The sequence below is a fragment of the Phodopus roborovskii genome, unplaced genomic scaffold (assembly GCF_943737965.1).
Source record: "Phodopus roborovskii unplaced genomic scaffold, PHOROB, whole genome shotgun sequence".
Lineage (NCBI taxonomy): Eukaryota > Metazoa > Chordata > Mammalia > Rodentia > Cricetidae > Phodopus > Phodopus roborovskii.
The window spans coordinates 17,828,130-17,854,926 of NW_026126567.1; the positions used below are offsets into that span (position 1 = coordinate 17,828,130).

General features: G+C 43.2%; 1 protein-coding gene across 1 annotated transcript in view; it reads right to left on the minus strand.

The window, feature by feature from the left end:
• Rgs22 (regulator of G protein signaling 22) overlaps positions 1 to 26,797 on the minus strand; it is a 95,267-nt gene that overhangs the window by 59,977 nt on the left and 8,493 nt on the right. The window contains exons 3-9 of the mRNA XM_051202544.1: positions 25,347 to 25,409; positions 12,069 to 12,290; positions 9,773 to 9,858; positions 8,933 to 9,101; positions 5,983 to 6,112; positions 3,604 to 4,222; positions 1,931 to 2,092 (exon numbers count right to left, since the gene is read on the minus strand). Of these exons, the coding sequence (XP_051058501.1) occupies positions 1,931 to 2,092; positions 3,604 to 4,222; positions 5,983 to 6,112; positions 8,933 to 9,101; positions 9,773 to 9,858; positions 12,069 to 12,290; positions 25,347 to 25,409 (1,451 nt within the window). The remainder of the gene's footprint in view (positions 1 to 1,930; positions 2,093 to 3,603; positions 4,223 to 5,982; positions 6,113 to 8,932; positions 9,102 to 9,772; positions 9,859 to 12,068; positions 12,291 to 25,346; positions 25,410 to 26,797) is intronic.

Genomic DNA, 26,797 nt, shown 5'->3' on the forward strand with positions numbered 1-26,797 from the left:
GTTGATACTGTACTACTATGATGGCTATTTTTGGTTAACTTGAGTACATCTGGAATGAACTAAAACTCAGGTGGGTGGGTACACGGGTGAGGGATTTTCTTTTCTCTTTTTCTTTAAGCAGTCTCTAATGACAGTTGTGGAGGAGATCCCTCTACTCCTGCGTCTTCTCAATGGTTTCTTCCTTGTATTTGCCCTTCTCCTCTCCTGCTGTTGAGTCCTGGCTTCCCTTCCCAGTGTCTTTTTTCTGTCTTTGTCCAGCTTTAGCCTGGTGATAACCACCTGGCTGGGCTGGATGCCCACACAGACAGTTGTGTCATTAGCCTTTCCCCCCTGCATTTACTCAGTGGAGGTTACATATTTTTCCCTGTACACTTGGAGCACTCGGCCCATCTGTTGGCCTTTGTAGTGTCCTTGGACAGTCTGAAGGTCATCCCTTTGATAATACAGTACTTGTGTCTCAGCTCTCCGTGCCTTATGCCAAAGTGCTCTGCAGATCTCCAACGCTTTCCAGCTTTGCTGACTTCAGCCTATTTCTCTGTCTTGCGCCAGTTCTGTGCTCAGTCTGAACCGTCCTGGGCAGGTGTCCCCGGACTCTGGTATCTATAACATCTTGGGGTCTCCAACACAATCCAGGCTTCGCACAATGGCCTCTCTAGGCCTTCACGCAGGGACACCCCTGACACATGCCTGGCCTCAGTGGCTCTGCTGAGCTGCAGAAGGAAATTCCACAGCCCTTTTCTTCTATCCTTAACTCTAAGCCCAGAACCATGTGGCTGACACTGCCAAGTTCTGCTGCTTACTGGGACTGGAATATGGCCTCCTTGTTCAACCACATCTTCATTAGCTTTCTGAGGCTGATCATTTCCATCATTGCTCATTGTTCTTTAATTCACAAGTTGGAAGCTTAGCTGGGTGGGATCTTGCCCTGAAGTCACCTCTCCCGCTATTCCATTTAGCATCAGGCTTTTCTTCAAACTTTTTATCTCCTTGAGCATGGACTTAGTTCCATCACACTTTCTGGTTCCCCTTTCCTCCTCTAACTGTATGTTTGTATTTCCCTTTCTTCTGCTTACTCCCTCTCATTATGGATCTGCGTACAGGTGACCCCTAACAACCACATGGCACAGCCAATAGCAGGCTGTCTAGAAACCTCCTCTACCAACACTAATCCAAATTCTTCAAGTTGACCTCGGGCAGATTTTTGGGACAAGGACAAAAAGCAGCCACATTCTTTGTCAAAATATCACAAGAACAGTCTCCAGGCTATTTCCTAATATTCTTCTCTCTGAAACCTTTCGGGCAGGGCCATCTTAGTCTACACTCTCAGAACCACTGTCTTCCACACGCCTACTAGTATGGCCCCTTTAGCTCTGCTTAAAGCATTCAGCTTCCTTCCTAATCCAAAGTCCCAAGCAGCAAGAGCAGTTCTGTCACGGAAACATCCCATTCTTAGTACCTTCGTAGTCAGTGTTCTATCGTTGTGAAGAGACTCCATGACCACAGCAACTTTAACAAAAGAAAGCATTTAACTGGGAGCTTGCTTACAGTGTCAGAGGTTAGTCTACTCTCATCATGGCAGAGAGCATGGTTCTGGAGCAGTAGCTGAGAGCTACATCCTGATCCACAGGCTGAGAGAGATAGAGAGGGACTGACCCTGACTTCCTCCAACAAGGCCCCGCCTCCTAATCATTATAATCTTTGTAGTTTCAATCCTGGTGACCAAGCATATAAACCTATGAGCCTATGAGGACCACTCTCATTCAAACCAGCACAGCAAACATCTAAAGGTAAATGCTTTTCAGAGAAAGGCAAAGATACACTGGTCACTTAAGTTTCCATACTTAAGCAACCATGAGACAAAAAAGTATTATTTCTAACTAGCCTAAGGAAAGTAGAGGGAAATAACTTTTACCCACATGATTTTCCTTACCAATACAGAAGCAGAGGTTTTAGCACCTCAATCTGAATGTTTTTCAAGTGTTCCTCTGTCCACCGGGAACCGTGCAGCAGCTTAAACTTGGATAGGATTTCTGTAGAAAGGTAGCGCTCCCCACTGCTCACAAGGTAGCATTTTTTCATTTTCTCAAGATGCCTTAGAGAAAGCACAGTTATAGACATGTCAATGTAATGTTCAACCTCCCACGTGGTAAATGTTTTGAACAAGCAATAAATACCTCAGGCTAACACTCATTACAGACTACTAAAGGGTTTTGTAGACATGCATTACTTCCCAGGGTGTTTGCTTTTCTCAAAAAGCTAGAATGGCCTTGTAGAGATGTGTAAACCAAATCTTTAAAATTTGTAACTTTGTTACCTATAATGGTTAATTTAAAAATGCAATACATGTGGGTAAGCACGAACTAGAGAGAAATCACCCTGGGGCTCACCAGCCCCAAGGAATGCCAGAAATCCTTCTATGGGAGACACCGTGTGGCCAGAGCCATGAGGACATCAGAAAGGAGCTAAGATGCCATGCCACTGGCTTTGAAGATAGAGGAAGGGGCCATAAACAAAGGAACACAGGCAGTTTCCTTCATAAACTGGAAAATGCAGAGAAATAGATTCCCTCTAGAACTGCTGCTTCAGGTCACTGAATGTGGGTAATTCATTATGGAGACAATGCAAGTCCAAGTATTGGTCCCAAGGTTTCCCGCATATGGCTCTCCTGATACGTCTTATAAATACTGCTCAAGTCGGCTTGAGCCCTGTTCAAAGCATAAGCTCTGTGACCTAAATACTATTCTAATAACTATAATAACTGAGCCACCCGCCAATCCCCACCACGCCCTTAAGAAGAAATGCAGTCTCAGGTGCTTCAGGTTAGATAGGGAGCCACTTTCTTAAAGTAGTGTCCTGATGGGATGAATGCTCACAGTAACCTGAAGCGTATGGAACCAGCCGAATGCAGAGCTGAGCCCCATCAGACCTTCAGAAGAGACTCCAGACAGACAGACAGACAGACAGACAGACAGACACGAGGCATCTGACCTAAGACCATGGGATATGTTAGGCAGGCAGGCTGCTGGGACAAGAGGCCCACACACTGGCATCCGTCCCTGTCTACCATGAGTGTGGTCATAACTGATGAATTATTTTTCATATAATATTTTTATAAAATTATGACACTATAAAAAGTAGAGTAATTTTAGAGCATGTCTGGAATTTATGGGAAGAAACATTATTCCCAAATAACTATTATTGCTATCCTACTTATCTTATTAGTTTTGCTTATTTTATGTGTCTTGAGTGTTTGGCTTGCATGTATGCATGTGTTGCATATGTTTCTGGTACCCATACTGTTCAGAAGAGGGCAACCGGTCCCCTGGGACTGGAATTATGGATGGTTGGGAGCCGCCATGTGGGTGTTGGGAACTGGGTCCATTGCAAGAGCAGCGAGTGATTTTAACCACCAGTCTGCTTCTCCACCTGGCATCTTCAAGCCATGAAGTCAGGAAACTTGTGATATCAAAACTTTATTATCATAAATACCATTGTTTTTATCCCTTATGATAAAGTACATTTTAATATTTAACATTAAATATTACACTCAAACATATTCTACAATTTATTTTTTAAACTATTGAAAAATAAAAAGGGAAATACCTTTGATGTCTTCCAGGGTCCTTAAGAACTTTTAACCTCTCAATGTCCATCCATAGCCACCAGTATCTCTCTCCTAATGTTCCCTTTAGAAACTTCTTAAATCTTTCAAATTCCCTTCTGTTGCCAATGTCATAGGTTCTGTGAGAAATACACCAGTCGGCCCTGCTCTCCGGTCCAGTGCTTTCGCTCTTTGAACTTAAGCTTATTTTTTCCAATTTCTCTTCTGAGATGTCCTGTACTGTTTCAATTTGGGATGGACTTACGACCTTCTTGGTAGGCACAGGCTCCACTTTATCAAATACCACCTGGGAGACGTTATAGAAGTTGATGTAGCCCGGGGCATCAGTAAAGGAATGGCCGGTGATGTGCTCAACGGCTTCTCTCAAGATAAAGATTACATAGGCATTGAGAAATGCATCAACTGATACGAAGTGCAGAGTCTGATTCTTGTCCTGCACGTCTTTCCTCTCCAGGTATATTCTCAGAAGAGCTTGGGAAGGAGTGTCTTTTACTGAGACGGACCCTTCTTCTTCTTCTTCCAGTTCTGGGGCCATTTTACTGGTTTTAGATGGGCTCTTTATTGTCCTGGGGTGCACTGAATCGTTGAAGATAACACTCTCTGAATTAAATTACAAAAGGCTAATAGGTTAGCTGTGAAACACGCTCTTCTGGAGTTAAATGGGTGCTGTAGTAAACGGAATGGCAAATGGGCAAACACGTGGACTGGTAACTTCAAAAGGGTTCTCAAACCTTGTTGGGAGGCCATGAGGAGAAACTGCCAACAGGAATGAATTTTGCCCTCCTGCAGATAGACTAAATATTTCTTTCTTTGTTTCTTTCGAAACAGGGTTTCTCTGTTTAACTCTGTAGACCAGGCTGGCCTCAAATTCACAGAGATCCACCTGCCTCGGCCTCCCCAGTGCTGGCATTAAAGGTGTGCACCACTACTGCTCAGCTTGAACTAAATATTTATAAAAAGGCTTTAATAACTCTCATGCATCTAGTTGTTATCATTAAAATGACAATGTAGGGACTTATAAAAGATCACACAAAAAATACAGTTTTAGTTCTTGTTTTCTCTCTCAGAATTCGGGGAAATATGAATGTTCAACTCGTACTATTCTGCCCACTCCACAGCTCAGGTGATTGTCATCAATGTGCCCACCCTCGGTGACCACTTTCTGTCACCAGATTTGAAATCTCCATGAACTAAAAGCATTTCATTATGATTTTGTATTGAAAATGAGTATAACAACTCCACCCCACCCCCACCCCGAGTCTGTACACCTGCGAAGGGATGCAAGCACTCGACTCACAAGGTTCCAAGTGGAGTGAGTTACCACAAGGACCACGCAGCTAAGAGCTGTGCATGCTGCGAAAGGCCAGCCACGCCAACACAGAGGAGGGTGAGGCAGGAAGAATCACTGTGCTCACGAAGCCAGCCAGAGCTATGGAGCGAGTCTGCAATTAGCCTGGACTACACAGTGTGACCCTGTCACAGCAAACATAAATGACATGACTAGTAAATTTCAGAATTCCCTTCTGAATGGCCTCCATTTTATCCTGTCCGGCTTGAAGTAGTAGAAGTGACCCAGGCATACAGCTGCAACCCCAGCGCCTGGGAGGCTGAAGCAGCAGGACTGAGTCTGAAACCAGCCTGGGCTACACAAGGGCACTGGGCTTCAAAACCAACACACAATAACAAAAGCCAAACTAAACAGCCACACACACACACACACACACACACACACACACACACACACAAAACCCAGCAGGAAGTGGAAGGCAGGCAGGGGCTGCGTCGTGGTGGTGGTGGTGATGGTGATGGTGGTGGTGGTGGTGGTGGTGGTGGTGATGGTGGTGGTGGTGGTGGTGGTGGTCGTGGTGGTGGTGGTGGTCGTGGTGGTGGTGGTGGTGGTGGTGGTGGTGGTGGTGGTGGTCGTGGTGGTGGTGGTGGTGGTGGTGGTGGTGGTGGTCGTGGTGGTGGTGGTGGTGGTGGTGGTGGTGGTGATGGTGGTGGTGGTGGTGGTGGTGGTGGTGGTGGTCGTGGTGGTGGTGGTGGTGGTGGTGGTGGTCGTGGTGATGGTGGTGGTGGTGGTGGTGGTGGTGGTCGTGGTGGTGGTGGTGGTGGTGGTGGTGGTGGTCGTGGTGGTGGTGGTGGTGGTGGTGGTGGTGGTGGTCGTGGTGGTGGTGGTGGTGGTGGTCGTGGTGATGGTGGTGGTGGTGGTGGTGGTGGTGGTCGTGGTGGTGGTGGTGGTGGTGGTGGTGGTGGTGGTGGTGGTGGTCGTGGTGGTGGTGGTGGTGGTGAGCTTTTCCTCCCCAGTCCCTGAACTCTGAGCTGCATGACTGCAGCAGACAAGGGGCCTTGTCGTTGCTTACCAGAGGCTGAAGAAATAGCTGGTGACGCAATTTTGTGGTGGGTTACACAGCAGGGCAACGAAAAGGTCGTCACTGTCTTCTGACTTTGCTTTGCCAATGTAAACCAATCTTTTGTTTGAGTATAGGAAGCCTGGAAAGAAACAGTTTAGCAATTACCCTACTAGGATTCTGCCAGCAGAAACTCTGAAAAAAAAAAAAAAAAAAAAAAAAAAACCTTTATAATTCAATTTGTGGAGTGTGATGTCTGAAGAAAGATTTTTCTAAAAAGAAAATTGTACTAAAAATTCACTAGATAAGACGATGGCGGCTGGAGGGTTGGCTCTGCAGTGACCAGCACTTGCTCTTCTTACAGAGACCCAAATTCAGTTCCCAGCACACAGAGCGGCTCATAACCACCTGAACTCAACTCCACGGCAAACATACACACAGACAAACATGCACACAAAGAGGAATAAAAAAGAAACCCTTAAGGATAGGTTGGGGAAGAAATAAATATCAGTTCATTCTTTTTTATATTTGGACAGGTAAACACCTGTGCCCGCCACCTCTCACTCCTCTGCTCTGCTGCCTACCGCATTCTCTCCTGATTTTTCTGGAAGATCTCAGGGAGGAGAGGGGCTGCCCAGGATCCCTCTCGTTTCTCCTTTTTCCAGTCTGCCACACACGGGAGAGGCAGGGCTCACATGGAGGAGCTGGGATCCCTTGTCTATTATACACGTTCCACAGGGCAAATCAGGCCATACAGCAAGACAACGGATGAGAAGGAAATGAGGGGAAACTTGTGTGTCCACTGTGCCATTGTGTGTATAAACTATGAAGACTCTAGTACAGTGCTGTTGTTGCCTTCATGTATTTATTGACAGGTTTTGTGCAATAGTGGATCTCTATATATTGCTCTGGACAGTCTCAAACTAACGAGATAGCCCAGGCTGGCCTCACACTCAACTTGAGATCCTCTTACCTCAGCATCCCAAGTAGTAGGATACAAGTGTGCTACTATGCCTAGCTTATATCCAAGTCATTTGTCATTGGTAATTATAAATTCATTCAACATTAACTTGAGCCACTACTCTATCCCATTTGTTAAAAGGGAGGAAGAAGTGAGCAGTAGGCCTAATTATCCCACTTGGTGCTTTTAAGAAATGGGTCGATTCAGGCACCAGTAACTCATACCTTTAATCCCAGCACTACAGAGGCAGAAGCTGGCACATCTTTGTGAGTTCAAGGCCAGCCTGGTCTACAAAGCTACACAGTGAAACCCTGTCTCGAAAAACAAACAAACAAACAAAAAAATGGGTCAATTGTTTGTGTTTCAATGACACAAGTGAAGACTCAAAGAAATATCACAAATGGTCATTAATAATTTCTATCTATAGTCTGGTTTAAATAGTCTGGGGAAAAAAGGACATTTAAATTCTTAAAATTCAAAAATTATGGCAGATAATTTACAGTTGAAGTTGTAAGAGAGAGAACTGAACACCAGCCCAGATTCTCGCTGTCCACGTGACTTGCCCTTGGAGGTTTATTGGCTCTACCAACAGACATTTCATGGCACCTCTGACATTTCTATAATATACTGAGAATAAGTAAAACATAACGTGAGTCCTTAACAGATCATCAAACGTGAGGTAGCTGGTGTATTTCCCCACACTTGGTAAATATGCTGGATAGGAATGCCCAGACTCCAAGAATAACTAGGTGTGAAACAATGAAATGAAACATGTGCATTCAAATAACATAGACCTAGCTATTGCAGCACAGAAGGCATAGCCGGCTTCTTTTTGTCTTTCTGTTTTTGTTTTCTAAGACAGGGTTTCTCTGTGTAGCCTTGACTTGTCCTGAAACTCACTCTGTAGACCAGGCTGGCCTTGAACTCACAGAGATTCTCCTGCCTCTGCCTCTCCAGTACTAGGATTAAAGGCATGCACCACCAGCTCCATCTGATATCTCTATAGGTCTAGAGCACTCCGTTGATAAAAATTGAAAAGCCTAACTCTAGCTCAGCAGAAAAAATGGCCACAACTGATTGGCAATGTCTGACATAGACAAAGAATAAGACAATAGTGCTCATGGGCCACTGATGGGGATGTCCTTCTGTATATGTTTCTCTTATTGGTTGATGAATAAAACACTGTTTGGCCAATGAGGCAGGAAGATGGGGGGGACTAGAACTTGAGGAGAATTCTGGGAAAGGTAGGCAGGATCCCTGACAGAGTCATGATGCTGTTAAGGAGTAACACCATGACGGGCATTACCAGGTAAGCCACAGCCTCGTGGCAATACATAGATTGATAGAAATGGGTTAATAATTAAGACAGAGCTAGCCAATAAGAAGCCCTAGCCATCGGCCAACAGTTTTATAATTAATATAGCATCCCTATGTTTATTTGTGAGCTCAAGGGTGGCGGGACCTGCCAGGCCAAGAATCTACCTTAACAGGCCACAAGCCTGCCAGTCCAGATTTCACATAGACTTGTGTGTCCTGGGTGTATTGTAAGAGGAAAGATCTGGTAATTGGAGGGAAAAAATGCTAAATCTCATTATATTATGAATAATCTAAAAAACAATTGATTCTAGGTTGCATCTATTTAAACCACTCACAATGATCCCACACTTAAGCAATAACAGAAGAAAAATCTGTCTGAGAACAATTAAATAACAATGCATTTTTATAACTAAGTTTTATCTAGACAATGCTCATTATATTGGACTGCTATAATAACAAATTCAGAATACAGTGTACATGCCCTTGTTTCCTAGGTGATAGGGAACAGGTATATCAATCTCATTTGCTACTTCCCATACATAAGGAAAGGTCTGCATATCAAATGAGTCAGCATAAACCCATAAGAAACCTACCCTGCTTGGGGGCAGTGGTTTGAAATCAATTTCTCTTGACACTGAAACAAAAGGTTTTATTGGTGTGAAGTCATGAAAACCGTCATCTCACCTGGCCGAGAGAAATGTAGAACTTCTTCATGATTAAGAGATTGTCCTCTTCGGTGGAAGGAGGAGGTGGAGTGGGCTGTTTTCTCAGGATCCAGGGGGAAAAGTTTGTTCCTACTATGAAATTCATGCCTGAGCTGCTCCATGTTGCTTGTGAGATCAACTTGGCTAACCTTGATTATAGAAATCACAAACTAACAAAAACTTACTCACAGAAGTATGCTATTTTCATTTGTATTTTATTTAAAATTATTTTTCTAAGCAAAGTTCAAATTTTAGTCAAATTTTGGTAAAAAGCTTCCATGTTTATACTTTAGAAGAGAACCTTCAGCCCCACACAGATGTTTTGTGTTTTATAATGTTTTTAAAGACCTATTTATTTTCAAATTTGCCTTCATATATGAACATACCACGTGAATGCCTGGTACCCATGGAGTTCATGAGAGGGCATCCAATTCCCTGAAATGTCAGTCAGGGATGGTTGTGAGCCACCATGTGGGTGCTGGGAACCAAACCCATGTCCTCTGCAGAAACATGTGCTCTTAACTGCTGAGACATCTCTCTAGTCCCCCACATTCTGTTTTTAGTGTTATACTAACATTTCCTTTGTGTTCACATAGACACCACTATGAGTGACAGCAAGTTTTTAAGGTAAAATGATCAAAGAGATAAAACCGTCAAATTTTTTTAGAAAAGTTGTATGGTTTTTGCCAATGTTTTTATCATTCCTAGTCTATGGCAGATAGAATCCAAACACTAATGAATATCATAAAAATTACTTTATATGAAGTAAAGAAGCATTTAAACACACACACACACACACAGGTACGTGGCAGCACGATACCTGTATTCAAAGTAGCAATCACTTTCCAGAAATGCCGGAAGTCTTTCTCTCTTGATCCACTTAATACCTTGTTCGCGGTTGAGACACTATTAAACACGAAGAGAAAGTTATTTTCGAGTTGCTATTGCAATAGTTTGTAGAGTGTTTAACTAGAATGCACAAAAGCCTGGGTTCAGTCCCCAGCACAGGCACGTGCATGGTGGTGCATGGCTGCAGTCACAGGCACGTGCATGGTGGTGCATGGCTGCAGTCACAGGCACGCATGGTAAGGCAAGCCTGTGGCTCAGAAGTTCATGACTGTGCTATTTCTTTTTTTAATGGGTCTAAGTTAACTTTTCTCTTTCTTGATTCCCATGATAGAAGACAGTTCACTGACAGCAATGCTTGGAATTTTTGTTTTTATTTTTATTTCCTATTAATTGTACAAACCTCCTTCTAACGACTAATTCAGTTGCATCCCAAATTGTGACAGTTTGGTTTCTTATTTACTTATAGACTTATCTTTTGACTTATGGGTTATTTAGACGTGTGTTGCCTAGTTATTTCAGTATTTGGAGATTTTCTCCATATTTTTGTTATTGACTGGTAGTTTAATCTAGGGTGATCAGTTATATATTTTGCATAATTTCATATGTTATTATAACTTTGGTGCCAGAATAACATCTGCCTTGATTGTCCCTCCAAGTGTATTCAGTAAGGAGCATGCACCGTGGCTTTGGGAGGTGAAGTGTCTATTAGCATGGACAGGTTGGCTTCACTGCTAGTGGAGACACAGAATTGTCATGCCCTTAGGATCCACTGTGTTTACTGATGATAACAGCAATGTTTTCATCTCAAGCCTTACTACGGTTTTGGCTACTTCCTTCTTATGTTTGATTAGCCCTTATCATGTATTCTGAAGCACTGTGGTTAGGCACACACATATTAAACCTGGTTGTATTTCCTATGAACTGACATAGTGTGAAACATCCTCTTTATCCACAGCAGGAGTCCTTGTTCTGAAGTCTACTTTGGTACTGATATAATCATCCTAGCTTTCTTTTAATTAGCAATTGCATGTCATATACTTTACTTCTAATATGTTTATTTGATACTTAAGGTTGGTTTCTTTTAGACAGCAAATAATTGGGTCTTCTTTTTTAATCCCATCTGACTGTGATTTTTAATTAGGATGGTTAAGCTACATAAATTTAAAGTAATTAGTGATGTGTTATTAGTTATTGTTGCTACTAAATATTTGTATACCTAGTTAGAAAACTCTAGATAATATATTTACATAATTAAATGTTATCTGGTCTACCTTCAAAACAATGCTTTAATGTAATTATCATCAGCATTTGCTATAATAGAAGTTAAAAGAAGAGAAATATGTCTGAATTAGTAGCAGGAGAATTGGAGTAGAGCTGTCTGAAGCTATGAGCAGGTGTGTTTTTCAGCCTTTGTACCTAGCCTGAAATAGCATTTTAAAATAATCACATTTGTTGTCACTGATCTGCACAATAAGCCTAAGGTGTAGTTTGTGGAAATGTGACTGACGGTGGGAACAAGGTTCATCATGTGACTTTTTCAAAGAAGTACAGATAGTGGGTTTAGCTGGTTTGGATATAGGTTTGCTGACCTAAAGCAGAAGAGACAGAAACAGCAGCTGGTAACAGAACTGAAAGCTGGGAGGTCACAGTCACAGGCATAGATACTGCGGGACATCTCAGTTCCCAAATGTAAGTAGGATTGGTTAAAACCCCAGAAGAAATAAGTTTCCTTTATACACACATTTCCTAGAAGGAAACTAAACTATAAAGAATATGCATAGCTATACTATCATAAATGCACTTGACATTATATATATCCAAGCGAATCACATAACCATTCTTATATTGGTTGATAAAAATCAACAAAACAGCTAAAGTGGCCATTTTGTGTGAATAGATGACACTGTGTGTAACTATAATGCGCCAATAAATGTGACTGTACTTCAAAAACTCCGTGTCAATTTCACCAAGTGCTTTCTTTAAAAACATATATTATTTTGTATTGTCTGTGTATGAGTGTTTTATTTTTATTTTCTGTGTATGAGTGCTTTCCCGGCATGTATGTGTGTGTACTGCGTGCATGCCTGGTGCCACAGAAGCCAGAAGAGGGCATCAGATTCCCTGGAGCTGAGATCCACATGTGGGTGTTGGGAACCGGGGCCAGGCCCTCTGGAAGGGCAGCCAGTGCTCCTAACTGCTGAGCCACCTCTCGGGCTCACCAAATGCTTTCTTGATCTTGCAAGACAGAGACTCAAACACTGGCTTACCATGATAGTGTAGGTGACATTAATGGCCTCATCTTCACAAGGGGCACTCTTCTGAGGAGGTTTAGCATCACTTTTCCCTTTCCTTATCACATCATAGATGGGATTTCGAGGTTGGTGACTTTGCAGAATTCTTTTCAGTTGCTTTTCCAGAAGTTGGGGTGCATTGTTAACCACTTCAAAAACCCCATAGTCCACATTAAATCTGATTGCCTCTGAAAAGGTCTGTAATATAAAGTATAAAAAAAATTAAGTTTAAAATACAGAAATTCACTGTCCTAGGAGGACCCGATATCACATTTCATCTTCTCAATCATCATCTCTCTTCCCTTTTAGAATCTTGGAAATCCCCTGTCCTCTAGCCAGGGGATCCATGGAAGGGTTCCATACCAGGAATTTATGCCATGGCAGAAATCCTATTGGTGTAATCTTACCTCTGTGGTTCTTTCAAATTAGAGAAAAATGCACACCTGGCTTCTCTGAAGCCATGTTACCCTCCACTGGAGGAGGTGGGCTACTGGGTGAGAGTAAAGGAAAGAAAGAAAGAAAAATAATAATGCTATTGTTTTTTAGCCCCAGGAGCCATGAAAGCTAACAATTTCTCTTTCTTGAGAGGGAACAATTAACCACAATATGGTCTTCATTTAAGACAATTCCAGCACCGTTCTTCACAGCGACAAAAAAGTGAGAGAGACTAGCACCCTGAGCTGCCCTCGGCAAGCACTGAAGGTTTCCAGCTTTACCTAAAAGTAGCTAGTTAATATACAACCACCACAAGTCTTGAGTGTGACTGCTAGTTTGTCAGTAAACAGCTCTCTGGCTTTGGGTGAAATCGTTAAAAATTTTTAGGTCATTTATTTCCATAATAATTAGTGGTACATTGACAATATCTTCTCTGATTTTGTCCTTTAAATCTAAGGATCAGGTCCCTTTTTCACACTATTTGTTTATTTCAGGGTACCGGCAGTGAACTGATCAAGCACTCATGTAATTTACAGATGCTCAGCCAAGTGGCAGACGGGATAAAACTCTTTCATATGGATCACTAAGTGCCCCAGTAAAGAGCTGTTACAATGCTAAAAATATGTGTTATATATGTCATATATATCACATCTCAAGAGTCCAGTATATTGCCCATCCTAAGGTATTTAATGCATAGACAACAGACTGAAGACACCTATCAGTCTACAGTCTAAACCACCTTAGAGCTCAACTCCCACATGGCAAGTTTAACTCAGTAAGTATAGGCAATCTGGAAATTACCTGTAAGGTTTCTTTAATAACCGCATTTTATTCATGATCTATTATATTTGTCCTCTGAATATAGGATTCAAACAGACAACATGTACCTAACTGTCAAAAAATACGCTCCTTGACATGGTACCCTTGGACTAAAGAGATGTACAAGTCTGTCATACCAGAGACAAGCTGTATCTGGTTAAGGGAAGGCAGGGACGGCATCACACTTACAGAGTGGGGCAATGAAGCTCTATGACAAGAGGGGCCATCTGGGAAAAATTTCTTTCAATCCTGAGTGTGTCTACGCAACAGGAGAGCCTGTTGGTCCTGAACCTGTTTCTTCTGCCTCCACCTTGAGATACAGCAGCCGGATGAACACAAAGATGAGATAAATCCAAAGTAAAGGGTGCCAATTAGTTAGCTCAATGAAGAAAGAAAGAGTTCCTACTAATAAAAATTTTAAAAATGTTCAAACAACGCCGAAGCTGAGCCCACATGCAACCAATGTTTGGCACTACTAGAAAGATTTGGCAGAAATAACAGAAGGGAAGAACTCCCGCTTGCTGGGGAGCTACCACATCTGCGATGAACACCTTAACGCTCTATCACCAATGCTTGCGACTCCTGAGAGAGCTGTTTACAGACCACTAATGCGGTGCCTGGTTGAGGGATGGCCCATGGATTCAGAGCTAGGAAGTGATAGGTGCGAGCCGTACAAACGAGCCTGACTGGTTCCAGAGGCAGCGCATCCCCTTCTTCACTCTGCTGCCTCACATGTAGAAAGCTTGCGCGTGTGACCCGTTTTCTATGCCAGGCACTGCTACACAGTGGCCCTGTGACATTAGTGGAGCTTCAAGGCCACCAGCTTGATTTTCAAAGCCCAGGCTCTTATTTTCTCTGGTCTTACTAATAGAGGCTCAAATGCATGAAGAAATGCCATATATGGAGTAAGAATTGCCTGCCTTAGAATAACTATTGGTAGGGGCTGGAGAGATGGCTCAGCGGTTAAGAGCACTGGCTGTTCTTCCGGAGGTCCTGAGTTCAGTTCCCAGCAACCACATGGTGGCTCGCAACCATGTGTAATGGGATCCAATGGCCTCCTCTGGTGAGCAGAGGAGCATGCAGACAAAGCACTCATATATATAAATAATTTTTTAAAAAAAAGAATAATATTGGTAGGATAGTGTAAGGAACAAAAGAGAAAGGCAGAAAGACCAGATCATGGAGGGTTTGCATCTCACTTTCAGAACAAAAGTTTTATGTTAATGCTCTAGGAATTAGGAGACATGCCAGCATGGTGGCACAGATCATTTCTGTTCCTGGGTATCTGTCTGGAGGGGTTTGTCTCCTTGCCAGCACCTGAGCTGAGGGCAAGACTGAGAAGAGCCATCGCCATACCCTGGGGAGACGACCAGGTGCATCAAACTGCCATCAAAACCATGCTTACATGGTAATTACTGGCTCTCTGCTAAGACAAAGCTAAGCTAAGAAAGGTTATAACAGCAATGTGCTCACCACAGAACTCGGGAGTGACACAGAGTGACAGTGACAATTGAGATGCTTTTAAAGCCAGGAAATTTTAGTCAGGGCTTGTGGTGAGTGCTGTAGTTCACTCGGAAGCCATCCTAACTTCCTGAGATGCTCAACCTAGAAAACTAAAAGCTATTTTTTCCAGACTCCCTATTCTATAGTTTGAAGAATGGCTTAGGTCATGGTACATATAGGCACTTACAAAACCAGTTAGATTCTGAACCATATTGAAAGGTAAAAGAGGTGTGTATGTCCACTATAGGAGGAAAAGCTAAAAACACCAGCACATTAAAATGAGGAAAGTTGCCCAGCCGTCAGAAGGCATAGATAGGCAGATCTCTTATGGGGGACGTCCTTCTGTATGCTGTGAATATATGTTTCTCTTATTACCTGATGAATACAGCTGCTTCAGAATGGACAGGCAGGATGCAGCCAGGCAGGAAGTACAGGTGTGGCTACTAAACTAGGAGAATTCTGGGAAGAGAAACCCAAGGAGTAAATTGCCAGGGAAGAAAGAGGTCCAGGCATCACCGGTAAGCCAAGACCATGTGGAGATACACAGCTTAATACACAGGCTAATAGTTAAGAGAGAGCAAGCCAGAAAGAAGACTAGGCCATAGGCCAAACAGTTTATAATTAATATAAGCCTCTATAAGTTTATTTGGGACTAAATGACTACAGGACCAGGCAGCACAGAAATCTCTGAGTTTGAGGCCAACCTGGTCTACAAAATGAGTTCCAGGACAGCCAGGACAACACAAAGAAACCATGTTTCAAAAAACTCATAATAATAATAATAACAGCAATAACAACAATAATAATAATAATAAAATGGGGGAGAGGAAGGGCTGGGCGTTGGTGGTGAACACCTTTAATCCCAGCACTCAGGAGGCAGAGGCAGGAGGATCTCTGTTTGAGGCCGGGCTAGTCTACAGAGCGAGTTCTAGGACAGGCTCCAAAGCAATACAGAGAAACCCTGTCTCAAAAAACTAAAGGGGGGAGGCTGATCAAAAAGTAGTATAAGGCAAGAAGTAGCTATGCACATCTGTAAAAATAGAATAAGGGAGACTGAGGCAAGAGGATCCAGAGTTTGAGGCCAGCCTGGTCTATATAAAGAGTGACGGGTTAGCCAGGGCTGTCATATAGACCATTTCAAGCAAACAGATGCATGAATACAGAAAATGTTGAACGGCTCATAAGCTGGGCATGGTTTCATGTGCCCGCCATTCTGGACATTCAGAGGGCTGAGGCAGAACTGCTTGAGCCCAAGTTCAACTGTAAACCACACCTGCCTGGATAACACAAAGAACCTGTCTGCCCAAACCATGCCAAGCCAGCCTGGATAACATCAAGACCTTGTCCTAAAAACATTTTCAATATTTAAGCTTAAGAGAGTTTAAAGTATGACAGGGAATGCCTTTATTTGGTCCTAGAATATGGAAAGTTGAGGCAGGAGGAGCAGGTGTCCAAAGTCATCTTTGGCTACAAAGTGAGTTCAAGCCTACCCTGGGACACCTTGAGAGCCAGTCTAAAAGAATACAGGAGATTATTTTACGCATAAAAGTCTGTGCCAAGGGTAGTGTTTTCCTGTTTAAAGAGCTATGTGCCAGATTAGATCTCAGAGGTCCTTAATAGCACTATGATTCCAAAATCATAAAATGTCAACTAACAAATGCAATTATTTCCCCCTATTGGTTTATTTCAACAATATCCAAAATTGTAAACATCCAAGTGTCAAGTGTGACCCTAGGCCTAAGATGCAGAGATGAATAGGCATCGCTTCTTCCTTTGAAGGGGCAAGTATACGAGAATTTATTATTTTCCTGTGACAAAGCCAACAAAACATTGACGTACATTAAAATCCATGTAAATGCAGATGCCAGTGGGGAGATGTTTGCCCAAAGGCAGAGGAGAAACAATGCTAGGATGTGATGGCTGGTCTGGTTAGCAAACTAAACTAGAAACAACATATGAAAGAACAGCCAGAATGAGTGAACAGGAGAAACACTGGTTAAAATGCTTTGCCTCCATGAATTAAAAGGGGGGTGGGGATTTCACTAGGTAATCCATAGGCGCCTTCTATGTTCAGTACTCCAGTTGCTTAGGACCGTTTCTCCAGGAGAAATGGAAATATCTGTCTTAGTTAGGGCTACCATTGCTCTAATGAAACACCATTGGCCAAAGCAGCTTGGGGAGGAAAGGGTCTATTGGGCTTATGCTACCACATCACAGTTCATCATCTAAGGAAGTCAGGAAGTCAAATGTCAGGAACCTGGAGGCAGGAGCTGATGCAGAGGCCATCGAGAGGTGCTGCTTACTGGCTTGCTCAGCCTGCTTTTTTATAGAACCAAGGACTAGCAGCCCAGGGATGGCACCACCCACAATGGTTTAGACTGGCCTCAGCAATCACTAGTTAAGAATTAGAACCTCAGTTAAGGTTCTCTCCCTTCAGACAACTGCCCAAGTCCCCTGTTCCTCCGTGGGGCCATTCATTTACACAGTGGTGGATCTTCGGTAAATGACAGGTGATATATATCACTATACTGAGGGAGCATGTACCACAAAGCCCTAATTGGGGTGAGAGAGGTGTGGCTCCACCTAATCATCCCAGACTCTTGGGGTATGTGGGTGCCAGGGGCTGGGGTGCAGCTTCCATCCAAACGCCACCACTGCACACTGCACTTCACAATGGAAGTGGTCCACAGTTCATAGTACTCCAGGCAGTTCCTTGCCCAGTTGCATCAGCCCTCATGCCCATCCCTAGAGCCGGAAGCAAGATGGAACCCAGGCCTCTTGACTCTGCCAAGCCCTTCGGTAGTTCTAATGTTCCTCAAGTCTAAGAAGCTTTGCTTTAGGTGCTACTGAAGAGCTTTCAGCTAAGGGGATAGAATCTGGGCTACAACAAACTCCAAAGGCTACACATGTGCCTGTGCCTACTCCCTTACGCTGATTTTCCTATGCAATCATGTATGTGGTGGTACTGGCCATCTGTGTTCTGCAATGAAAGAAAGAGCCCCAAGCCTTCAGTACAACCCAAATTTGACAAGTTCTTTTTTTTTAATTTGTAAACTTATCTACAAAACAAGTGAGTTCAGAAATAACAGTAAAGGCACGTAGAGCAGGGTACATGGAAATGAATGACGCTGAAAATGTTCTTGGCCAAGGGCTGGTTTTGACAACACAGCTTTCAGTCCTACAACACGAAAGTCTTCAGTTTGTGCCTCAGACCCAGACAAGCTCCCGCCGACTATCCCTTTATTGACTTATTTTTCTCGTTTTGAGGGTGTCGTTTTCTGAATGTTCTAAAATGGATTGACCTGGAGGTGGTGAGAGCTAGCTTTGTGGTACTAGTCATCCATGTGCGAAAAATATTTTCACAGAAAAAGCAAGTGCATGAAAATATTTTTTTTACCACAATAAATTGCTGGTTCCACATTTCTCTGGAAAGAAGAGAGGGGAGAAAAAAAACCTGTAAATAATTAGTGATGTGTTCAAACTGCCAGCCCAGCACCACTGGAACTCACTGGTGCCAAATTATTTAGCTGAACAGTATTTAAATTAAAAACTAATGACTAGGTTAATTTAATACATGTCTGTCTCCTCTCTGACTCTGTGTCTACTAATTGAGCTCCAAGGCTGTATTTCAAACACAAGTCCTCAGCATCGGATAAAAACCATCTGACTACTTGAGTGTAACAAGTTGGTTACCAATAACAACTCCTCTTGATCTAGTTCTTATTGACGTTTAGATGCTGAACGATAAATTATTTACCAGACAATAGTATGTCACATGAATCGTACAGAATATACTTAGTTAACAAAATGTGTAGGTAATGTGAGTGTTTTATGTTAGCACTAAAGGTCTATCAAAATACCCATAGGTATAAACCCTGAACTAAACAGTCACCTAGAGTTCCATCAACATGCCTTTGAAAGCCAATCTCGGTATTTAAATTTTGGCAAGGGGAGGCCCAAGCCCTCCATCTCTCCTCAACCCACTCATTTCTCATATTTATATTCTGTCTCCATCCCCCCTCACCCAACAGCCCTTCTAGCATATAACTCATAAAGCTGCAAGAAATTATAATAGTTTACAGATTAAAAAAAAAAAGTGTGGAGAATCAGGCCCAAAAAAAAGTTATGGTAAAATTCCAAAAGTGCATAGCTAAGCATGGTCTGGCAAACATATGACATACCTATCCTTACAAGAAGGGTATAGAACAAGGCCACCCCTTCAGCTTCTGCAAACCATAAATGTCACAAACATTTGAAACCACCCACAGAGGACCAACCTAAATCTATGTGGGCTCATCTATTCAATCCCACAACAGTCACTGCACATAAAACACACAAAACAAAACCAAAGGGAAGAATGTTTTCACACAACAGCACAGAAGACAACCTAATGAGCAAACACTTGTCCGTAAAGAGTTGACAGGGGGGGAAACCTCCCAGACTCCAAATGAAAACAATATCTGAAAGTGAACTTGGCTCAAGAACAAACGGAATGAAGTTATGAAAGCTGCGATTTGGAAAGTGCCATATGATCATTTATAACAGAGGCAACTGTCCTGGATTTCCCTCATCAAAAGCAACGTGGGGGCAGGCTACCAGCCATTGGGTTCTGGATCTCACAACGTGTCCCGAGAGTGTGGTGGTGTAATGGAAGGAAGGGAGTGTGAGAGGAGCCAAAGGCTGACTCGGCTCGGGGCCCTTCTTTGCCTTGGGCTTTGTCCCTGCAAAGGTGGGGTGGGATCTCAGAGGGGCTGGAGGTCTAGCTCGACCTAAGACCCATATGAGACAGTGATAGCTATATTCTCAGGCTTAGATTGTGGTCGGGTATAACATGATAAAGTGGTAGGAGAGGAAGGGAAGACAGAGAATAGACTGGAAGGATTCTCGATGTCAAAGATTTTACATGGAAGATATAGAAATAAAAAAGGAGTTTGGGGAGATGCAGGAGGCCTTGTTTGCTGATTTATAGTGTTGATTGTAAGCCGAAATAAGGAATTCACATGTTTTATTTTGGGTAACTCTGGCCTTCTACCATAGTAGGCAACAGACAATAAATTTATATAGATACATACATAATAGGTAGACACATACATAGATACACAGATGCATAATAGATGACAGATACCTAGACACATGGATAAATACATAGACACACAGATACATAGACATATAGATAGATGACAAATACTCTTTCTATACAATAAGAATGTGGCTAAGACTCATCTCACATTCATCAATACTATGATTTTCTAATATCTGCCATAGAAATCTCAAGGGAAATTTTTACAGAAAAAAAATCTCTCTCCCCACATTACCTCCCCCGTCTTCTAACGCAATGCTCACATTTCCCAGCTTCCACCTGGATACCTCCACATACATGAAGGGTTACCGACTACCCAAGTCACCATCTTTTTGTTTGAAAACTAGTTTCTCTTTAAGTTGGGGCTCTGCCCTGCCTCTGGGTTCACAGAATGTGATTCAATCTTTAGATGTTTGAAAAGATTGCTCCATTCCACCCCTGCCGCCTAGCCTGGGTAACACGTCTTTCAACCCTTTCTCCTCTGACATGGTTTCCTGCATGCTCACAGGCTGAGTCTCCCTGAGACTGGCTTGGCAAAGCAACTCTTAACATATGGGACTAAGATCGCAACACAATATTCCAAATGTGGTCTAACAATTCCGCTTTTTCCAAAAATCACCCAGGGCCTTCTATGCTCCAGACTAATATTGTTCTTGATCTGAACTACACTTAGCTAATGTAGCCTAAGAACACATTAGCTTTGTTTGTTTTACTTCATTTATGTATCAGAATAAGCATGAGACCTCAGCCTGTTATCCACACGATCTGTTTATATACTCTGCCCCGAGTTCCACAGCTGGACACGCAAAGCTTTCTGGACCATGTGGCCTTGGGTAGGCCATGTCGTTTACTAGCCGAGTGATCTTAAAGTGGAAAAATACTGCTTATAATTTTTTTCATCCAAGTCTCTAATAAAAATAATTTCTGAAAGGCAAAACCAGTGACAGGTCTGTGTGACATGACAGAATGCTCCAGGCTGACATGGATCCACCAAGTCAACCGAAAGGATTGCCTCCTGTAGTTCAGGGATTGAAGGTAAGTCCATGTGGTTAAAGGAAAAATAAACTCTAATATGTCACACACACATTACATCACTCCGTGGCGATCTTGTAAGATGCATCGGTTTTGTTGTTCAGAGAAAGAAATGCAAAGGTTAAGTGTATAGCATTTCCAACAGCCCAGGGGTAAGGAATGGAGGGGCCAGCAGCAATGGCAGCTCCTTCACACTCTTCATAACTACAGTGAGCTGCTCGGAGCTCCTCCGTGGAGTCCACGTGGCTTGGTGGGTTAAAGGACAAGCACTGTGAAGGGAGTCTGGGTGGGAAGGTTACGCTGAGGCCACATTGCAAAAGTCTTGAATTCCACAGTGAAGGAATGTTCTGTTCAGCCTGATGGCCTTAAGAATCAACCTACAGGTTACAATTAGTTCATCAGCTCAAACATCTGAAAATTAACTTCACGGATAATGATGAGAGTTTAGATGCAAGTAAAGCACTATTAACAGTGTGTACTGGGGATATTATCTCAGATGGAGTCGGTAGGAGGCTAACGGAAGTGACATAAGTCAAGAGCAAGATATCTCAGAGAAGAGTGTTTCAGGCTGGAGCACTTGGTGTCCTTATTGCTGTGATGAACCACCATGACCAAAAGCAACTTGGGGAGGAAGGGGTTTATTTGGCTTACGCACCCTGAATCATAGCTGTTTAAATGGCTCTCAGAGAAAGAAGCCGTGTGACAGGGTTCAAGCAGAGGGATGGAAGGGGCAGACCAGCCTCTGGGGACAGAGCAGGAGGAGAGAGAAAAGGGGCACAGAGAGAGGAACAGACAGACAGACAGACAGACAGAGAGGGTAAAGGAAGAGGGGGATGCAAGGTGGGCCGGGCCCTTTAAAAAGGGATCATAGTGAGTGTGCACAGGTGCTGCTCTTAGTGGCTAGCTGAGGGTATATCTTGTCAGGACCCCATGGGCAGGCCAGTACAGATGTCTGAGCACTAACGACAGTCCACTGAGGAAAGCCAAGGCAGGAACTGACACAGGGCAGGAACCTAGAGACAGGAGCCAATGCAGAGGCCATGAGGGGAGCTGCTTATTGGCTTGCTTCCCCTGGCTTGCTCAGCCTGCTTTCTCATAGAAATCAGGACCACCAGCCTAGGGGTGGCACCACCCACAGTGGGCTGGGTCCTTCCACATCAATTGCTAAGAAAATGCCTTGCAGGCTTGCCTGCTGCCAGATCGTACAGAGCCATTTTTCTTAATTGAGGTTCCCTCATCTCAGATGACTTTAGTTTGTGTTAACATAAAACTATCCAGCACACTTGGCATATTCAGTTTTTAGAAACACAAAGAAGGCTGGTTAAGCTGGAGAAGAATTAGGACAAAAGGGGAAGAAACAAAGATCAGGAAATGCAATGGCCGAACCCTGCCACAAGCATGGTTTAAAGCAGGGCAGGACTCAATTCATTATTTTTATAATACTGTACTGAAGTCATAATACACTGTATTTACAGGTGCCTAAAATACCAGTACCTGATCCAAAAAGACAGAGCTTAGTTTGGCCCCATTCCCCTTGGTAAACCTACGTTGGCTTCTAATTCGTATCCAAGTGCTCATAAACTAAACATCCCTAAGTACTAGTCTGGTCTAGAACTCTGCCAGGTGCTTGCTCTGAGAATCCACCTTTCTTCTCCTTCCTGCCCTCAAGCCCTTTCTGAAAATCTGTGACTGCTTCTTCCTTCTTCTGTCGTGCATGCGAAGAACTGCTAATTGGCAGGGTTCACTAAGTGATACAAAATAGGCAAACAGGGTTGAAGAAATGGAGGGGGCCGAGAGTCGGAAGGTGAAGCAAAGAGAAAGTGGAAGCGAGTCCAGGGAGATGGCTGCACAACAAAGGTTGACTCGTGTGTGTGTGTGTGTGTGTGTGTGTGTGTGTGTGTGTGTGTGTGCGCGTGCGTGCACGTGTGTGTGTGTGTGAGAGAGAGAGAGACAGACAGACAGACAGACAGACAGAGAGAGACAGAGAGAGAGTGTGCAAGAAAAGCACAGCTCCACAGAGGGCTTCACAGATGTCACACTGCCACCTGACCTAAGGCCTGAAGAGAAAACACACAAACTGGGAATCTGTATTTTGACCGTTGGCAGGACTTTGGATAAATTTCTCCATAAATGGTCTGAAACTACATAGTCCAAGCTGGCCTCAAATTTAGAGCAATCCTCCTGCCTCACCCTTCCAAGAAACTGGGATTACAGGTAGGAGCCATCATGCTTGGCTTTGGTTTTCTGTTACTGTTATGTTGACTTCTACAGCTTAATAGAGACTTTCTGAATGTGGCGGAAACTCAGGTACTTCCTGGAGGCAGCAGGGACCCCATTTACTTCCTGGAGGCAGGAGGAAACACATTTACTTCCTGGAGGTAACTAACCCATGTACTTCCTGAATCAAATAAGCACCTAGAGAGTCTCCACTCTTGGCCCCAACACATAAATACTGAGAAACTGGAATTTAAGATGTAAAGTTTCTTGTTTGGTTGGTTTGGATTGGGAGGTCGTGAGGAGCTGGGTCGTGACCCAGAGCCGTTAGCATGCTAAGCGAGCACGCCACCACGGAAGCGAGCACGCCACCACGGAACCATTGTCCTTTCCCTCCAGCCCTCCCTCTTCGTTCTTTCTAAGTTCAGCTCTCCTGTGTCCCAGGCAGGTCCTGGACTCACTATGCACCTCTATGTATGCTAGGCAAGCATGACACCAACCTTCCTTGTTCACATTTTACAAAATTCGGGGGTTTTTGTGGGGGGTGGAGATTACAGAGCCTGGGGTGGGAGAGACTATAATCTGGAACAGCAGAAGTCTGGCAATAGGAACAGATGGTAAACTATATAGGAGTAGATGGTGAGAGCCAGAAAGAGACCAGAGAGGATGCCTGAGGACGCCACGGGAATAGCCCAGAGTGCTGCCTGGTCTCCTTCTGGAAAGAACAAAGGTGACTTGGTAGCTCATTTCTACTGTCTCTAGTGTACCAAATCAAGAAGAGAGCACAAACTACCTTGAGAAAAAAATTCACGAAACAGCACTCAGGTGTGGGTCACTGGTACATGACCCTCGGTTCTTCCCTCTTTGAAAGGCATGGTCAGTGGTTGGGCCTTAATGTGGTTTATGGTCCACTCTTCAAGATTATTTGTGACTTCTCTATTTTCCATTTTTTTCCTGGTTAAGTTTTTTTGTTTGTTTGGTCTTTTTGAGACAGGGTCTCATAGCTAAGGGTGACTTTGAACATCTGATCCTGCTGATCCCACCCCCAAATGCTGGCATTACAGGTGTGTGCCACGACCACTGTGCCTGGGTTTGGTGGTATTGGGGATCAAATCCAGGGTTTTGCACATGGTAGGTAAGCACTCGTCAACGAGCTACATTGCCAGCTCTTTGCTTGTAAAAATTTGAAAGAAGCAAGTTTTCATGCTTTTCGGAACCATACCGAGCACTTTAACTGACTTCCTCTGAAGTGCCGTTCCTCGCTGACTATTCCTATGGGGCAGTGGAAACCCTTGCAGGAACTCTCCTGTTGTACTTCCCAAATCTCCTAACACCTACTCTGCCAGTCATTGCTATTGAACTAAAACCAGGTCAGGCTTTGCACAGATGTCTTTTGATGCTCAGGGCAACTCCAGATTTCTCCAACAGGAACATGTCTACATAGGATTCAAGCCCAAATGTTTAACTATAAAGAGATAGGAGCTGAGCAAAATTTCTTAATTGATCTTTATTTTTTAATTTACTTTTCATACTTTCCTGTTCTGTTTTGTTTTGGTATCATTCTAGAGCCCGGGCTGGCCTCCAATATTTATGACAATTCTCCCATCTCTGGCTTTAACATGCTGGGATGAACAGTTTAACCACATCCACAGCTTACTTTAATTGACCTTTATTTTTATTTTATTTTTGAGACCAGGTTTCACTATGTAGCCCTGGCTAGCTAGAGACTTTCAACGTAGGCCAGGCTGGCTTCAAACTCACAGAGATCTACCTGCCTTTGCCTCCTGAGTGCTGGATTAAAGGTGTTTGTGTGCAATCTCACCTAGCCCTTTACTTTATCTAAGAAAAAAAACTGTATTTGATAAATATGGCTGATAAGGTAGGCCAGTGGTCAAAGTATTTTTGCTTTGGGCTGGTAGGTGGCTCCGTAGTAAAGGTGTCTGCTTCTCAAATCTGGCAACTTGAGTTCTATCACCAGGTTCCATATAAGGTACAAAGAGAAAACTGACTCCACAATGTTGTCCTCTGACCCACACACCTGTGTATACACTCACACACACTCACACACGTGTATACACACACACTCACATGTATGAACACAGATACACACTCACACATATGCACATACCTTGCTATAGTAATATACCAATAGAATTTCATAATGTACTCACAGGAAGGCTTAAGAACTCATTAAAGTAATCCACAAGGAAGTCGTCTGTTGCCAAATAATTTTCCTGCAAAAACACAAAAACATTTTATGGTTATGTTTTGGAGCATGCCTATATCATGATGACTTAGATATTTGAGACTTTTAAAGTCAGTTACAGGTTGAACCCTCACTATAAACCTAACACAGTCTCTGGAAGGGACAGGAAAATGGACTACAACATATGCTGAGCACTCAGGGGGCACAGAATTGAGAGTTCAAAGCCAGTCTCAGCTATGTAGTAAGTTCAAAGTAAACTGAACAACTCGAACCTCACCTCAGCCACTACCATCCTCAACAAAAAGCAAACAGAATGGACGGTTCGCGCATAAGCCCTTGCTACTGAAGCTAGCCAGCAAATGGGACATGAAGAATGTAACACAACATATAAATGAAGTATCAACAAACACAAACCGATGCACCACACGATCAATTTCGAAGGCTTTTAAAATATGCACTTCACAAAAACAGAGGCAGACGGTTCATAAGACAGCTGAACAGCTAAATGCTCTTGCCACATAAACCTGATAACCTGAATTCAATCCCCATAACCCCTGCAAAGGTAGAAAGAGAGCAGACTCCATAGCTGTCCACTGACTTCCACATGTGCATCTTGGCGCACACACACAATATTAATAATAATAATAATAATAATAAATTCAAATTTAAAATAAAAATGAAGGCAGTCATTAAAAATAGTAGCAAGTGTTGGGGTTAAAAAAAAGAAATTTAGGATGTGAAATTCTTTGCTGATCAATTAAAATGACAAGGTAATCATAACATTCAATTTCTTCTCTGCAAGCGTGAGATTCACCTTTCAGGGTCTCAGTCCTGCTTGATTTTGAACATAGACACTTTCACCAGTGTATGTATTCTGCACACAGATTGTATACATACTTTTTTTCTGTAACTGTCCCATCCACTTTTGAAATTGGCAAAATGAATAGCCACAGCCAAGAACACAACTGCTCTCCCAATCATAAAACACCTTATTTTATTAGTCATCATTTCCATTGTGTCAAGAGCACATCATGGCACAGTCGGGTGAACAATACATGTGGTCACTTTGTTATTCATAATTATATTCCAATTTTTGCAAATCTAACACAAAAGTTGAAACATGACACAATGCTATTGTTTCCATATGGCTGATAATTTTCTTTTTATGAAGTATTAGCTAATTTTTAGAAATTAGTGAAGTAGTGGCTGGAGAGACAGCTCAGTTGGTAAAGGGCCTCAGCTGAGCAAGGAGCCTCAGCTGAGGAAATGCCTCCATGTGATCCAGCTGTAAGGCATTTTCTCAGTTAGTCATCAATTGGGGAGGGCCACGCCCATGTGGGTGGTGCCATCCCTGGGCTGCTGGTTTGGGGTTCTATAAGATGGTGGGTTGAGCAAGCCATGGGAAGCAAGCCAGTA